Source organism: Solanum pennellii, chromosome 8, assembly GCF_001406875.1.
Source record: "Solanum pennellii chromosome 8, SPENNV200".
Lineage (NCBI taxonomy): Eukaryota > Viridiplantae > Streptophyta > Magnoliopsida > Solanales > Solanaceae > Solanum > Solanum pennellii.
In genome coordinates, this window is record NC_028644.1 from 66811790 (window position 1) to 66828911 (window position 17122).

The 17122-nt window shown below is 35.2% G+C and overlaps 3 protein-coding genes across 7 annotated transcripts; 1 reads left to right on the forward strand and 2 right to left on the reverse strand.

Annotated features, from left to right (window-relative positions):
- Window positions 1-146: 146 nt before the first annotated feature.
- Window positions 147-8451, reverse strand: LOC107026853 (DNA-directed RNA polymerase III subunit RPC5-like). Of its 2 annotated transcripts, XM_015227948.2 has the most exons (13): window positions 7955-8451; window positions 7795-7863; window positions 7512-7619; window positions 6737-6811; window positions 5841-6002; window positions 5364-5399; window positions 4996-5102; window positions 4759-4830; window positions 3019-3067; window positions 2289-2884; window positions 1068-1280; window positions 867-987; window positions 147-513 (listed from the first exon to the last, which is right to left on the reverse strand). In XM_015227948.2, the coding sequence occupies exons 1-13, from the start codon at window positions 8285-8287 to the stop codon at window positions 442-444; spliced, it is 2013 nt and encodes a 670-aa protein (XP_015083434.1). In that variant the 5' UTR covers window positions 8288-8451; the 3' UTR covers window positions 147-441. The 2 variants fall into 2 exon arrangements, with proteins under 2 accessions (XP_015083434.1, XP_015083435.1); XM_015227949.2 differs by lacking the exon at window positions 5364-5399.
- A 1009-nt stretch (window positions 8452-9460) lies between these two features.
- Window positions 9461-14534, reverse strand: LOC107028857. 4 transcript variants are annotated; one of them, XM_015230081.2, is made up of 7 exons: window positions 14380-14534; window positions 12525-12843; window positions 11147-11594; window positions 10935-10940; window positions 10411-10709; window positions 9846-10218; window positions 9461-9760 (listed from the first exon to the last, which is right to left on the reverse strand). In XM_015230081.2, exons 2-6 carry the CDS (start codon window positions 12828-12830, stop codon window positions 9871-9873), a joined length of 1407 nt encoding a protein of 468 aa, XP_015085567.1. In that variant the 5' UTR covers window positions 12831-12843; window positions 14380-14534; the 3' UTR covers window positions 9461-9760; window positions 9846-9870. The 4 variants fall into 4 exon arrangements, with proteins under 4 accessions (XP_015085567.1, XP_015085566.1, XP_015085568.1 ...); XM_015230080.1 differs by having other exon boundaries at window positions 14307-14493; XM_015230082.2 differs by lacking the exon at window positions 10935-10940 and having other exon boundaries at window positions 14307-14491.
- A 985-nt stretch (window positions 14535-15519) lies between these two features.
- Window positions 15520-16538, forward strand: LOC107026884 (Werner syndrome ATP-dependent helicase homolog). The gene has a single exon (XM_015227995.2). The coding sequence runs from the start codon at window positions 15826-15828 to the stop codon at window positions 16447-16449; it is 624 nt and encodes a 207-aa protein (XP_015083481.1). The 5' UTR covers window positions 15520-15825; the 3' UTR covers window positions 16450-16538.
- Window positions 16539-17122: the final 584 nt, after the last annotated feature.

Consider the following 17122-nt stretch of genomic DNA (forward strand, 5'->3'; position numbering starts at 1 on the left):
TGTTCAATTTTATACAAATTTAAGTGCCTACTTGTACACATCCAAAGATAAAGGTTATAGTTATCGATTGTCGCCAAGTTAGGGTTGTATTTATGTATTATGCCTATATGTAAATCTTGTTAAGGGACATGTATCATTGGCCACCATAAAACTAGAACCAACTTAGAACTCTTTTGAATGATTAAAGGAAAGAAGTATATCTCTACAATATCTTCTGATTAAGTAATATCTCCTAAATTTTCTAATAGATTTGCAAATGCAAAACCGTTTCCTACCAACAGCTCAACCTTATACTTGAGACATTGCATAACCCAAAAACTAACAAGTATGAGTAAAGGGAAACCTCAAGCAAAGCTTTCTTCCAACTTGTTATCGAGAATTTCCGCAACTAACATGTACTTACTTTCCCTGACCTGTACAACATGATTTGGAGGTAGGAGACTATTCTGGCTTGCCGTCGCCACTTCTCAAAACCCATGCTGATTTTTCTGAATGACATAGTTCCTTCATAACCTGCACAAGCATAAAAAATTATTTACCATACAGCAAGTCTTTCCTATAATATATCAGGAATTAGACAAAAGCAATGAAGCTTCTGCAAAAATTTCAGAAAAACCATTGCAATATGACCGACAACAATATTTCACACTGGAGCTCAAAGACCTACAATCAGTAGGAGTCAATGTAGAGTTGGGAGAGATTAGTTGTACTATGGTTTTGTGATGTTGCCACACAACATTAGGATTTTAAATACCGAAGGAATATTTCATTGCTTGACTAATTCAAAATTGAAATCACTACATCAACTACAATAATGTCAAAAAATGATATTCCTTAACTCTCATTACTAGAAAAGAACTACTCACCTTTAGAAACTCAACATTGGTAATATCCCTATTCAGTTGCAACTTGGCAGCTTCAGTTACAGATGCTTTCTTTAGCTTGGCACTCGGTCCTTCAGCCATAAAAAGATCAATTACGATTTTCCTGAGAACCAACATTATGTATTAGTCATAGGCCTAGGTGTTTATCAAGCAGTTTTACTTATAATAGCAACGGTTACTAACCTCAATGTGTCATACTGTGGATTATCTGGTGACGACTTCAAAACATAGACACCATGGATGTTTACAGCAACCTGATTAATCACTGCCTGTATCTCCTCTTGAGGTGCATCAAAAACATCAACGGATGCAGTTATAGCTTTCCTTGGAGCTCCCTTTGGAGGATATGACTTAGAAACTCCAAGTTTTCGCAGACCTTGGCGGATTTGTTGGAAACTGGCAAAAAGTAAACAGAGGATTCTCAATCTTTAGTGCGCACAAATTTAGATGGAGAAAATTATGCAAATAAAACAAGTCATTCACATTTTTCTCTTAAGAATAAAATGCTATGTTCCTTCTAGATCATAGACAGGTGAGGCGGACAGGAAAAAGACAGTGTAATATATTCTCTATGTTATGATCAATTCCCATTCTAGAGAAGTAAAATAGTTATACCACATACAAGAAAGAGAAAGCGTGAATCATGTAGTGGACAATTTGGACCTAAATACTCGCACAACTCACCTCAACTAATAAGTCTACATAAACAGGACTTTGAGGGGCAATGGATCAACACTGCTCAAACGTATTAAAATATTTGAAAGCAAAGAAATGTGTCCTATTACTAGACCATCTCATCCTTAAGGAAAGCTGGTCATACATGGGATGAAACAATCATATAGCAGAAGGGTGAAATCAGGAAGAATTTGTGTTAAGAGGTAAATGACTTACAGGGCAGATTAAAAAACCACCTATTTACACATTCCTTAAGATCCAACGGATAATATTAAAAGCCATTAAAAAGGTGATGTTATTACTTATTAGTGAGATAACAGGTGACAGAAGTTAAAGAGAGCAAAAGCAATTTCAGAAAGCCCCAGACATGATCGCCAATTTTAGAGCAATCAAACCAAGGTCAATAAACCACCTCATTGACCCAGGTTTCCGCAAGAAACCATTTGGCCATGCGAATTTATCACAATTTGGAGAAGTGCTCCAAAGCTATTTACCAACTTGGTCTTCATCAAATAAAGTGCTCTATTCTCTCCTTCGCAAAAAGTATAACCAACTCCAACTTCATACATTTCAAATAAATGTGAAAATTATTTGAAATCCATGGCCAGACACCTACTTATTCTCAGACTCTAACAATTTGTGTGACTAAGATGAATACCCAAAATCACTGTTCACTGGATATTAAACAACAAAAGCAGAAATTTAACAAGTCATTTTCAGCGATCTCACCTGCAAACCTTATAAGTTCTAAAAACTTCTTGAAGTGCCTTTGGCAAAGCTTCTCGAATTTCTTCGGACATAGATGTTCTCAAAAGTGAGCTAGAAGTGGGCTTATCACCACTCGGCGGCAATGCAGTAATGTCGGCATCACGGTTTATAGGATTCTTCATAGTAGGCCTGGTTCTTCCTCCAGGCAAAACATCATTGATCTGTTTTCCCAAGCACTCCCAGGTAGCTTGCTGCTCTCTCACTACATCACCATAAAGGTTTTCAAATTTCTTGTCAGGATGCTCTTTGAGCTTCCAATCATTCAGGTCAGGCCTCTCGACAGCTAATGATTTTAGTGCTGGTGTCGCAGCTTTAAGGAATTCAGGTCTCCTGCCAAAAACTGACTTTTTAATTAAGATACCCTTGGTAAACTCGTACAGAACGAAATTCCTCGCTAAAACTTCAACTCCGCTATTCGTTCCATAGACTAATGAACTTTTTGGAACCCACAATCCTTGAACTAATTGTGCATATATTTGGAGGACTCTTATAATCTCATCAGCAGAATTATCCGGCGCTAGGTGCATTAAAGCATCAAAACGATGAATTGGAGGCCCCTGTTGCAAAATGAACTCAGATTTAGAAATGTGCTGCCTTTGTGAGCTATAAGGGCCATGGGGCCATGTATATGAACATTGCTGAAGGCATACGAATAATCATGCAGCGCACAATTCAAATAGTGGGTGCAAACCTCAAGAAGCCATATTCTGACACGTTCTTCAAGTGGTAATTGAGACAACCTGAAAACCATCAATTTGACAATTTACAAGCTAGGACCATATAATGGGAAAGAATGTTCATTTAAGATAGTTGAGAAACATGGCATATCAAGAAAGGCTATCTATTCACATGTCAGGGATATTAGAATGAAGAAACAGCAAATTTCTTGCTAGAGAAAGAAAATAAAAGAATCACAAGCAGAAGCAATTCAAGTCAGAGGTTGCACATTTATGTCAAACTATGTCAGGCTGTCAGCACGGTTTGATTTATTTAAACACGTATTGAAGACACCCTTCACGGGCGGGCCTGATTCTTTTTCATGGGACAAGCACGTAAAAAATTCCTTTGATAAAAGTGACGGTGAAACTCAAATAAGGACCTCTTTCTGCTTTGATTTATCCATAGAGTTGTTTGTGTTTATGTTATGTTATCTTCATAGTTTACATGATTCACTTTTTCTACAGTAAAAGGCACACTTCAATTGTGCCATGCAATTCAAGTCTTAGTAACCTCCTTTTCCTGCTGAACTTACCACTTCATGGAGTTAGTATCTACACCTTCATAGCCCCAGCAGACCCATGGGCGGATCTAGAGTTTCGATTACAAGTTCCGTCAATCACAGTAGCTTTGGTTCAAACACTGTATTATTTTAAAGTGCATTGAATAATTATAAATTATTAATTAAGAACCCAGTAACTTCAAACTAGAATACTTAACCCATACGCTTCAAATCTTGGCTCTACCTCTGAGTAAATCAGAGATTTTATTTTTTTTGTTTCGACACTGACAGTACCGAGAGAAATTAGAGTCTAGACTGTTTTTGAAGTATCTCTTAGAGGGAACACCAATATATAGTTAACATAAAATATAGAGCAAGTCCAGACATAGAAGTCGGGGGGGAAAAGAATAGACTTGCTACTAATAGATCCATGGCACAACATTTGCCAATGATTAGCTAGACCTTAGTGTTTGAGTAATTAATAGCTTGCATGCCTTACTTGTGTTTACATTCTATCCTAATTTTCCCTCAAATATTATTTGCTCCAGTTTCATACATGGACAAAGGTTAATTAAACCTCCCAATGTTGCATTCTTAAAAATCCCCTTCACCGTAATCTGCTGAACTTGATTCTGTTAGTGAAATTCTCCCTATACCCAGTGAGTCTAAGCCAGAGAATTCCTGTGTCCCCTCTTTAACTAGAGAGATTTTTCCCCAGCTCAGAAAAATGTATCTACAAATTTAATATATGAGAATTACATTCATTGATGTTGCAACTAGGCTTAACTACTATGTGAATCTGATCTCTGACATTGTAGGAGATTAGCAGTCCATCAACCAAAGACAAGTCAATTGCTAACTAAAAACACTATTTTATGAACAAGTAATCAAAGATCATCACAAACCTCAACTCAACATTATACAGAATGCAAAAAATGAATAAATAAATACAATGAAAGAAAGCAAGAAATAAGCAAATGCATTACAGTAATTTGCAATTTCCATGGAAAAGAAAAAGAAGATAATTTGCAGGTAGTGAAATGGTCCAGCAATAGTGCAATACTGGAGGATGATAACACCCAACAATAAAGAAGAAGACGATCTATATGATCATAGATGTAAATAAAATTTTTGTTTTTCCATAGAAGCTCCTCCAAACCTTCCAATGTCAAAACACACAATGTGAAGGACCAACTAGAGTGGCAGCCATACCTTGTTCGAAGAATTTTTAATCTGTCAGTGTCAGTTGGTCTTCCAGGACAAAAGGCATTCAGATAATCAACCCTGCATATTGAATAAGAAAAGAAAAAACTGGTATTAGAATGAGAGTAGATAAATGTATGATGTGAGGCAGGGAAAATGCTTCTTTTAGTTGTCCTGAACAGCAGCATTTTGCCCCAAAAAAATATTGTTCAAGCAAAGAAAAATAAACCATATTAGCACACATACGGGCTCATTGAAAATGGTACTGGAGAGCCTTCCTCCATGGCCATTTTCTGCAGATATCTGGCTGAAATATCACTCCTAGCCCCATGGTATTTTAGATGTAACCAATGCTAAAACAGGAAATACAACAGATATTAATAACTTCAGAAGGATCTGCATCAATGAAACTTTTTGGAATGATACTTGCAACTGCGTGAAGAAAGCTAACTGCTCTTGAGCAAATATTAATAGAAAACACTTGCAACAGAAACGTCAATTCAAACCATGTAGGTGAAAAATCAGCAGCCACTCAAGCTAAAGAACAATATGGAGAGTTCTTAGTTCATACTGAAGCAGAAATTTTTTGAGTACATGTTCACAGGTGTTCATACCTCTCCAATATCCTTTTCTATCCCAGGTGATTTGTTCTGCACAAAAGGTATATATTTCAAGGCTAAATCAAGGAAAAGGTAACACACTTTTACAAAAAGCTTGTGCAACATCAAGGAAGGATAGCCTAGTTGCAAAAGATTCTCCACCTCCAACAATGAAGTTGGGGTTGACTCGAGTCACCAATTGAGGCGAAGTGGAAAGGCAGGTAGGTGTGGTATTTACCATACAAGAAAAATTAAGACTTGAAGTAGCAGACTGCTTAACTACTGAAGACCTATCTTTAGGCATTCCCGTTATCATTATTTATCCAAAAATGTGGCAAACCTAGTAAAGCAGGAAATGGGAAATCCTTGACATATGATATTTTAAGTGCTAGCCAATAATCCTTACCATAATATCACATGTAAGTGTCATATACAAGGTCCATATATGTTGAGCTTAGGAGCTGTAATCAAAGAAAAAATCTTGAAATGAACCTGCTTCTTTGATGGTCCCACGGGCCTTTTCTCCTTGACGTCTTCATTTTCAACACTTTTTTCATCATTGTTGGTTATAACGTTCTTCTTCAACTCACTTTCCTTAAGATTCCGCTTTGATGGCCGGAGTTGTACAACTGCATGAACAGGATTGAGGTGTAACTGCATAACAAACGGGAAGCAAGAGCGTGACAATGGAGAACATTAGTAAGCTTTAGTATTTTTCTTTTGACTGCAGAAATGAGCTTCATATCACTATAAGCAAACCCAGAAAATTAGTTAAAGTTATTCACACCAATATATATAAGAAACAAAAGAATAACTAGAATAACTTGACAACATTTTGCTACTAAGGAAAAGTTTGGTGAGAAGTATAAGGTATAATAATCCCGGGATAAAATGCAGGATTATTTTATCTTGCATTTAGTTGGAGGTATTAGGTAGTCCTTGGATTATTTATCCCACCATTTATACAATAATGATGGGATAAGTTATCCCAAATACATGGTGGAATAACTTATCACAAAATAATTAATCCCTCGATAACTTGTTCCCAACTAAACAGCCCCTTAGTGGCAAACTTGGGGTGAATAAGAGAGCCAGAAACACTATACTATTATAACAGTTCCAGACCGCTAGATAACAGTAGAGTCAGATTTGACAGCGGATAATTTGCTTCAACTTGAAGCTGATATAAAATTGACTTGATCACACTTGAAGTTGAGAGAGTATCTACTCGACATCGTTATGGTCCTAATTAGATTTTTAAAAAGAAAAGGACAACAACTGAAAAATGCATAAGCACATACAGAAACTGCAGAAGACTAACTACTAGTCAATCAAACTTCATGAAGGAGTTAAAGATGCATTTAAGCCATCACCAACAAATTGTTTACCTTATCACCAATGAGGACCCCAACAGCATATCCAGAGGCGCAAGTTGGTAATGGCATCCATGATGTAGAAAGCATCTGGAAAATGAGAAACAATCAGACTCTGGCTAAAGAAATTAGAACTGAAATTCCTGCTAAGGGAACAAATATCAAGTGCAGATTTTCCAGAATCTAAATGTCAAAGTTAGCCAAAAACAACCTCATTATCCTACACCTAACAGCAGAGTTACAACCAGGAAATTGGACAGGCACCACAATTTTATAAAGCAGTTGCAGGCTTTGAAGGTGACAGGCACCACAATTTTAACATCTTCGTGCCATTTAACTAGTTAAAGTTTGACGTGCAACTGACTTGCACATACAGACATAATTTGATGAAAAGCCAAACGGCATGGCAGCATAAGTTTGCCATTTTTTAAAGGGAGAAAAACTGTAGCCGCCAATTGCTAGCAACACTAAGCCTATCTCTAACAATTTTATGCTCAGAAACTAGGGAAAAGGAGAGCATATATATACATATACGTGTGTGTGCACGTGCGTGTGGTGTAGCTTTTTTGTAAACACCTAGACTATTACATCGGGTACGTGCTATCTCCCACTAACTACCAAAAAATGTACCAGATAACTCTACCCAGAAAAGGCTCACAGACGAAAAGAAATTAACTAGTTCGTTCTTTGTCTACGTTGCGGTTTAAGAAGAGAACAATACATTAAAAGGTCATGCTCCCATACATCTCAAAGATTCTCTTTACATTTTGAGAGGATAAATCAAATGAACCTGCTTTTTTATTGTTGCAGCATGGACAGAGTCTCTGTCAAAGTTTTTAGAATCCAAATCTATTGCCAAATCAACCTCCATTTCTGCAGTTGAAGGTCTCAACCTCACCTGAAAATATAAAAAAAAGGGAATTCAGAACTGATCACTTAAACCCAGCTAGTCCATTCTTATCTTTAACCTCCCATTTTCAATTTAATCTTCGAAGCTACTGATTCATTTGGCATAATAAACGATGACCAAGTTATTCCACCAAATGAAAACATTAAAAACAATTGTAACTCACCTCTTGACATCTTTCCTCCAATTCATACGGACGCCATACGGCCCTCAATGGATATTGAAACACATATAACTGACAAACAAAAAGAAAATTATACTTAACAAATTAAAAAAATGCAAAAATCAACAAAAAGACAACACATTTCTTAAATCGAGTAACCTACCTGAGTGCTGGGATCAAAAGAAGGGTTAATACACACATCAATTTCACGAACAACTTCATCATGATCGCTGTCAGTGACTTGTTCTTCATCTTCTCCCAGGTCGTTTCCTGTAGTCTCTCCCTCCAATGGAACGTCGTCATTACCTGTAACCGCTCCGTTTTCGGCTAAATGAACAGTCAACTCTTCCTTTTTAGTCGAAATGGCTGAATCAGACTGTGGCAGTGTTTCAATTTTTGGTTTGGTTTCCGGTTGAGGCTTCAATTTAGAACTTTTAGGAGCAAAACGGGATTGCCTAGTCGGAACTTTACTTGGACCGTCGAAGTCCAAATCCATCTCCGCCGTGTACTTCACCGGAAAATTAAGCTTCAATCCAGAGGACGAAGGGAGGGTTTAGGGCTTATGAATTGAGGCAAGAAACATGGGATTTAGTGAACTCGAACCGAATGAAACAAAAATGACACCTTAATTTCTCTTTCCCTTGTTGTTCTTCTTTAGTTCTAGTTATTTAATTAGAATTTATTACTACATGCTAAATAGAATTATTATTAATCTTAATCAAAAAGAATCTTTCCCTTTTTGTTTTTCTCCGTCCGATTTTATTTGTCATTATTTTTATTTTTAGAGTTAAATTTTAAAAACATTGACTAATATTTTAAGATGTATTTTTTCTTCATATTAATATGCAAAAAATTGTAATTTATAGTGTTTTTCATATAGTTTTAGAATATCTTTTTTAAAAAAAAAATATCAAATCAATATAATCTAATTTACCTTTAAAAATTAGTTAAATTAACTTTCGATAAACGCAACAGACGAATAATTTCGGACGAAGAAAATTATTACATGCTAAATAGAATTATTATTACTCTTAATAAAAAAGAAACTGCTTGTAGTGTTCGTTTGACACTTCTAAAAAAAAATTGAAGTAGGACATTAAACATCAGAAAATAACATAAATAATGCATTGTTTAACTATGAATTTTAATAGATGTGACAGTTTAAAGGTCTAGAACTTTTAATACTGTGCTTGAAGGTCATAATTTAGAGGGTAACATAATAAAATATGAGTTTTTAACTTTTGAGTAGATTTAAATTTTAAAAACAACCTATGAATATCAATAAAAGAATCCTTTCTAATCTATTTTTTCTTTTATTTATTAGGTATCTTCAATTAGAGTCACAAGATAATATAATCCGTAATTAAAGTGGCAAAATAGCATGAAACTTATTGACCCAAGATTAGATAACACGTAATTCACGCATATTAACCCAAATTTTAGAGTTTGAACCGGTTAAGTTACTCTCTCCGTTTTAAAAAGACCCTATTTCCATTTTAATCCCTTTTCTTTTTTGACAACATTTTAACTTTAACCTTTCACGTGACAGCAAACTGAATTATGAGGTTATTTCAGCCGATGTAGGCGTATATACCCTCAATATAGCACAGCAGACTGAATTATGACATTCAAGTAGTAAGAGAACAATAACTCGCTAAAATCGCCAGGATTATGAAAAATGTACGACTCATCATTTGATCAAAAGCTTCTTGATGCATATGCAAAAGCAGGCAAGTATACCATGATATTAAGAATTTCCAAATCTCACGCCAGAGCTCAAACTTCACTAATCTAGATAAATGTACCCCAAATAAGAACCCTGTTCAATTGTCTTTACAACATCTATGGTACCATCATACTCAGCATCTCTCATGATGCTTCTATATCTCCAAACATTACTTGCGCAGACTGTTTCAACACAGTGAACCTGTGGACTCCACCTACTTGCGGTCCTGAAAGTTTTGAAGTCCTAAAAATAACAGAGCTAATGCTTTAGGTGAAACGTGAAATGAAACTCAGGACTTTTAGCTTGTCAAAAGAGTAAAACAACTCACCACAAAAAAACTCCAATCTACCCATCTAGTATCGATTATAGGCTTTCCCAAAGTCTTCACGCCTCTGACGCTGAAAGTCATCGTAACTGTCATGAGGTCTTGATGGATGATAGTTATCCATAGGGTTTGGATACCTTCCCCTTGGTTCCATTGGTATGTTGGGTCCAGAATAATGTGGATTACCTGCAGAGTTGTCATACTCTTGATAACTCTGTTGATTATAACCACCAAACCCGGAGGCTGACATACGTTGTCCTGCCAGCTGTTGCCTCCTTACTGCATCAATTTGAAGAAACTCTTCCCATTGCTTTGCATGTTCAACTCTAAGGATGGACAATTTCTTCATGTAGTTCTCTCTTACATCTCTAATGGCCTAAAATTGACACACCAAAACAAAATTATCATTGACGCCCTTACATAAACACATAACCTGACTAGAATTTAACACATCTGCATGAGGGACTTCAGAGAAGGTTCTTGTTCAAAGCCAAACAAGTCTGAAATCTAAAAAAAATCCAAATGGAAAAAACAAAAGCAAAGATGAAAGTTTAAGTAAATCTTATACCTCTCTATGCTTGTGATTTTCTTCATCTTCTTCCTTGTCCCGAATTCTTCCTAGATCTATGGCATCCTTTTGGTATTCCAATTCAACACTCTCCATGGACTGTGGAACGGAGGGGCGGTCAAAATCACGGTTAGATTTCATGTCAGAATCACGTCTACTCGCATCCCAACCATCAGACCTGTAGACACCCCTTCCCTGACCATGACCATCGTAGGAATTATATGAGTTACTCATATAAGCAGCACGTGCCGGAGACTTTGACAGGCTTGATCGACCTCTAGCTCCATCATTACCATAAGCTTCATCAAATGAAGAGTGGGTTAAGCACTTCCAGTGAAGAACTCTAACAATGATGGCAGCTTTAACATGGCAAACAATCATAAATTCTCATAGTGAACCCATCTGAAGCAAACGAGTCTCTACATACTTTCAGTGAAAATTTTCATTGGGGGACACAATCCTTTCATTTGAGTCCACCAGGAATGTTACATCAGAATCGAACAGAATGCTTGAAAAGAACTTACCTCTTGCTGCCACAAAAAGAAAAGCAGAGATAAACTAAGCAGCGTATATTACTAAAGCAAATAAATCAACATCAGAACAAGCCTGTGAAGTTCATACAAAACTTAATTGTGAAAGTTACATGTAGAAGAGAAAAAATAAGAAACCAAAAGCAGGCTAAAACTCAAAATGTGATCTACTTGTAGAAGAGACAGCGGACTATTTGCTTTCCTACCTTGTGAACCACCCCTTGCAATTTTGTGAAAATCATCATGACCGCGATCATCAACAACCTTCTCTTGTCTTCCGTACCTATGGTGTAACTGTGATGCACTCTGAGGGCTGTGATTGGATCTCTGAGAATTAGAACGTACCATACGAGCGCTAACAGGACTTCGGCGCTCAGGCGACCTTGATCTGGACACCTGAGAACTAGAAGGACCCTTTTTGTCGGCATCTTCTTTAATTTTATGTACAGCATCCACTCCTTTTCTTAGGATCAATCTGTCCTTCCCGCTGACTATGATAAACTTCTCCTCCATTTTGATTTTGCAGCCAACATCTTTCTCAATTTGATTTATAACTTTCTCGGTGAATAAAGCTTTCACATGGCTTTCCCTTGCAGGCACTCTCTCAAAAAAATCTTGAGACTTCCGACTCGCTCCGAGAGTAGATGGACATCCCTAAACATGGTTTATTTAGCACACAAAATAAAGTTTGACATTTGCATAAACTCTTCAATGAGTCTATGAGAAAAAACCTTTGACAGATATGGAGGTACACACCCTTTTGATTTTTTGATAGGCAGCCTCTTTTATATTTACTTAAACAGTAGTAATATATTCTTGTGCAAGACAAGGTTTGTTAATAAAGCCATCATTGTTTTCCCAAAAGAGAATCCTGGTTGGACTTGATAGAAACAGCATGCGGAAGGATCACAAGAAAACAATTGCCAGTCAATGCATACACACAGCTTGATTTTTCTTTAGTTATGCCTCTAGTTCAGAAGGATCATAAGCAAAATATTGCCAGAGTTAAAGCTCTTACAGGATCAGTTTTAGTTATCAAGTGAGATACTAGTATATGCAAGAAAAGACACCTTTTTGAGAGTTACATACCAGTATATGCAAGAAAGATCTCTCATGGATAGATTTTCAGTTTTCATACTTATCCAAGCCAACCCAAAAGAGTCATTTAAAAGTTCATTAGTTGGAAGTGGGAAAAGGAAAAAGATGAGTGTAATGACCAGTTTATAGTATGCCAACTGACCCAGTATATCAAAAAAACAAAAGTGGATGTTGCTCTACAAGCATCTGATAACTGGACAGCAAGGTAAAATGAAAACAACTGCCTTCACCAGAAAATACAAGAGAATATTAAGAAGCGAGACTAAAAAAAATGAACTATAGTTCTCTCACTAATTATTCTCAGCAAAAAAAAAAATCAACATCCTAGAGAGTAAGCATGAGGAACACAGGAAATTATTTATTAAATGGTTGACTAAAAGTAAATATTTACTGATATAACCCTTGTGATCCTTAAAATCTCTCTCCCTCCTCGACAAATATGCTGGTAAAAAGAATAATAATAAGAATCCCAAAACAAAGCAGTACCTGAGTAAAGTGGCCCGACTCTCCACATATTTTACAAATCATTTCTTCCTCCTTCCGTTTCTTCCAGTTTCTCTCAGTAGCTTTGGATTTAGCTTCCCAAACCTTCGCTTCCCTGCTGGTAAAATCCGTCGGCACAGCATTGGGGTCGCGGGCATCCTCTTCTTCCTCGTCTGAACCAACATGAGGCCTTTTTTCTGTCACAATTTTATCCTGTGCCTTAGTTGTGTTGGATCTAACAGGGCCAGTATATTCCTTGTAAAGATCACTGAAATCATCATCAATATCGGAATCTTGCCTACTAGACATATCAAAGAACACCCTGTTTTGGAAAGATATAAAAGAACAAGGAAAGACAGAAAGCATGTTACTAACACAGACAAGAACAAATTACACAAACAGAACTCACTGCAAAATTCTCTACGGTAATATATTCAATATCAATTTAGCAACCTTAAATGCATTTTGTACTATAAGCAGCCTACTTTTTACAGATAAGGTACATCATTGAGAAGAAGGGATTAATCCATAGAGATGATGTACAGAAAAACATCTTAAAGATTGCAGTTCCAATATAGAGATTCTACGCAATCACTTATTCATTAGGAATGTTGAATAAGCTCCATATGTTCATAAAACATATCGAATTCCTGTAGACGTGGCCTACAGAGATTTCTTTAGCTCAAAGGCTCTCATATTTCTTTCTCCACATGTCCACGTGATTTCCTGAGAAGAACATTCTAGGGTTTCGGCTTTCCATTTCTTCTACCTCTCAGCTACATGACCATTAAATCACCCACAGCCAAGCATAAACCTTAAAAATCATGGTGTTGAACATAACATTATATTGGCACTGGGAATATAGATCAATCTGTCTTTGGTTTCAAAATTGAATTTGGGCTGCTCACTGGTATATCAAGGATAACATCAAAGTTTCGATCAAATTGATCTGATTGAAGTACCTTTCCCTTCTCCCCCGCTATTGCTATCCCGGCCTAAACTAAACCTTTTTTAACATAAGTAATTTGTATTAATAACAAACCAGCTCTAAAAATAGCTGGAATGTAAGTCTACACTAAGAGCTAGTGGTGATAAACAAATGCTCCAGGGCCTGAATTAAATTTTCTGTTATTATACTTCATGTTGTGTTTTTGTCTGATAAAAATTGTCATCCGAATCTAATCTAAATTATAACCAAACAGTATCAAACTTATTATTTCCCATCAACAAACCTTCAAGGGTTATTTACTACATATGTGTAATTAATAAGCTTTCAGTCACACCACATTATACTTCTGAACTTCTTCATTTTCTTCTGGCTAGCTACTCAAACATAAAATGGAATACATGATATCCAGCCTCAAAGTTCCGCTTATATAAATGTTGACAATCTAATTCCTGCACCGAGAACACCTTAGGCACTATAGCTCTCTTATGATTTTTTTTAGTTATACATAGATTGAAACATGAATATTTACTGAATTCTTCGAAAGTCATTGTTTCTATGCAGATACATGAAATGCAGTTTTCAGCAACTGTTGTAAATAAATCAACAGCAGAACAATCAATTCCATAAAGTCATAAACACTACAATACAAAACACTCTCGTTCAAAGAGAACCTAGGTTCAAATTCTAAAATATCACAATAGAATGCAACCTTGTTTCGGACAATAAACATACTATTATCGATTAAATTCCAATACAAACAGCAAAACAGATGCAAAATGAGCATGTCAATATTAACAAAATACAGAAAATAACGAAGAAGCAAACTGAAAGAGTACCTGAATTAAGCAGTCAAAATTCACCGATTGATTTGATATGTGTTCGAAATGAAAAAAATTAAGCCCTACTTACCGGAATCGGGAAAGAAGCTAGGGTTTTGCTCTCTGAGTGTTTGAAAGCGGCGTTGTTAGGAGGAGATTGTGGGGAAAATGAGCAAATTTGTTATTTTTCCGACTGCGCAACACTTGGTTGTATCTCGCCGTTGATCTTATTAATCCTACGGTCCTCGTTTTGTGATAACATCTTTTGATATTTTCTTTTTTATCCTATGCTTTGGGGTTTTTATGGATTTGGCCCCCTTACTTCTTTTTTTCTTTAATAGAGGTAGACATACACTTAGGTATGTTCAAAATCGAATGGAAATTAATAATTTGAATTAAAAAGTGAAAAAATTATTTGAATTGATATTTTTAGTAAATAATTATTGATTTTAAAGATATTTTTATTTTTTAATATTTATAGTAATATTATATTAAATTTATAATATATATTAAAAGTGAATTATGTATATAATAAATATGTATCATAACCATTTTTAAAAATACATCATACTTGTTGGTAGAAAATTGACATATTGTATTATAAGTGTATTAAAATACGTGATAAATGTATTACTCATTAATAAAAAAATTGTATTATATGCGAATAATAAATTGTTTTTTGTAATATGTATTGAAACTGCATTATAAGTATTTTAAAAGTGATCAAATAAATAGTATTACTATAAATGATAAATATTTTCCATAAAAAATATGGACTTATACGTAATGGCTATTCAATTTTTTTCTTTCATAACAATTTTGATTTGTTTTACATCCCGTTATCAATTCTCAACGATTTGAGGATTTTTCTTGACTAGTCATTACTAAAATAATAAAATTTATTTATATCATTCCTATGTATAGTCTTTGACTTAAAATTTAATTTCATATGTTTATTATAAGTTATAACTGTCTCAAACTATTGTTTATGCTATAAACTATTATGAAATTTTTTATCAAAGTAAGTCATTATTAAAATAAATTCACTAAAATAATACGAATTTTTGAAATTTTACAAAATTAGTATAAACATAATTTCAGTAACGTTTTAGGTTATATTTTATTCAAATAAACTCAATAACAAAAGACAAAAGTCTGACAAAGTAAACATACATAAAACGTTATTGTTAGTAACGTTTTACTCTGAGGCACATTATGTTTAATTGAAATATTAACTTGAATTATTTATTTTATTATTTCTATCGTTATGATGAATTAATTTATCTTAAAATTATCTATTTCGAAATTACTTACCTGAACCAAACGACCCTCGACAATAGAGCTCATTTCTCTGACAATACAAACTCAACTATCCCATACTCTTATATAAAGTCTACCATTTGAGCGCAATCTGTCTTTCAAATATCACAATTCTGCAATAAATTTTGAATTTCTGTTACTTCACAATACAATTTCGCTCCTAATTCAACTCCATCAGTGGCGAATTTCGTAGTCTTATTCTCAAGATATCATCGGCATGGCGAGAATCTGCCGAGCCCACACCTTATTCTATAGTATTCCTTTCTACAGAAACCAAATCGAAGTAACAGTTACAAAGAAAGGTTCAGAAATGGATCGATGGATTCAGCAAACACTTCACATTCACCGTCGAAGACTCCACGAACTCCTCGTCGGTCTCGACATCGAGTGGCGGGCGATTCGAGACCCCGCCGAAGAAAACCCCCGTGTTGCGCTCCTCCAGCTCTGCGTCGGCCACCGGTGCATCATATTCCAACTAATTCACGCAGATTACATCCCGGATTCTCTCATCTCTTTCCTGGGAGACACCAATTTCAGTTTTCTGGGTGTGAATGTTAACGGCGATTGTGAGAAATTGCACGAGGATTACGCGTTGTTAGTGGCGAACCCACTCGATTTGAACAAGATGGCGATGGATGTTTATAAAATTGAAGAGTATGGGAGAATTGGGTTGAAGAGAATGGCGCATGAAATTCTTGGGAAAGTGATGCAAAAGCCGTATGGTGTTACGATGAGTGATTGGGATGCAGAGGAATTGAAGTATGAACAAGTTGAATATGCTTGTATTGATGCTTTTATGTCTTTTAAGCTTGGGCTGAAGCTGTTCTACAAAATGCAGTGATTTTTTTGTATTTTGTACTATTACGAACCTGTATCATAATCTTGAATAGTATACGGATTTTCTTGATACTGGTATGGAATTTGTGTTGATTATTTTATCGTCATTTTTCACATTTTGATTCACTTTTTACTATCGAGTAGGCGGATATGTATGGATATTGGTATGGAATTTGTGTTGATTGTTTCATCGTCTTTTTTCATTTTGATTCACTTTCTATTATCGAGTAGACGGATTTGTGTGGAGGGGTTTAGAGGATTTAATTTACGTGAATTCATGTTTTTCGTTAACGAAGCGTTTATGTATCAATTTTGGTTTTATAATGAAAAAAAAATAGAAAAATATTGCAACTTTAACGAAGTGTTTGTGTATCTTTAGTAAGTTATAATTCTTTCAAGTCTTACCATTGTTAAAGATTTGGGTTACTTGAGAACTGATTTACTTCTTTTTTCAGAATAGTAACATCTTCTTTGGTAATAGCGATGATGTACACTTGAGGTTTTTATTTTTTTTTAAAAAAGATTTTCTCATTTCGAAAAGAATGACCTAGTTTGATTTGGAGCAGAGTTTTTAAAAAAAAGACTTTTTAATCTTGTGATTTTAAATTAAAGTCATATCAAATATACCAAAATGCATTTAAACATGTTACGTAGAAAATTAAAGTTGAATTGTTGTC

Coding starts and splice junctions, on each gene's coding strand:
- LOC107026884 (XM_015227995.2), top strand. CDS start 15,826: ATGGCGAGAATCTGCCGAGCCCACACCTTATTCTATAGTATTCCTTTC.
- LOC107028857 (XM_015230078.2), bottom strand. CDS start 12,887: ATGCTTTCTGTCTTTCCTTGTTCTTTTATATCTTTCCAAAACAGGGTG. Junction 11,595..12,524: donor AGTCGGGCCACTTTACTCAG/GTACTGCTTTGT, acceptor AACCATGTTTAG/GGATGTCCATCTACTCTCGG. Junction 10,219..10,410: donor AAAATCACAAGCATAGAGAG/GTATAAGATTTA, acceptor TGTCAATTTTAG/GCCATTAGAGATGTAAGAGA.
- LOC107026853 (XM_015227948.2), bottom strand. CDS start 8,287: ATGGATTTGGACTTCGACGGTCCAAGTAAAGTTCCGACTAGGCAATCC. Junction 6,003..6,736: donor GGGTCCTCATTGGTGATAAG/GTAAACAATTTG, acceptor TTTGTTATGCAG/TTACACCTCAATCCTGTTCA. Junction 3,068..4,758: donor TTAAAAATTCTTCGAACAAG/GTATGGCTGCCA, acceptor GATGGTTTTCAG/GTTGTCTCAATTACCACTTG.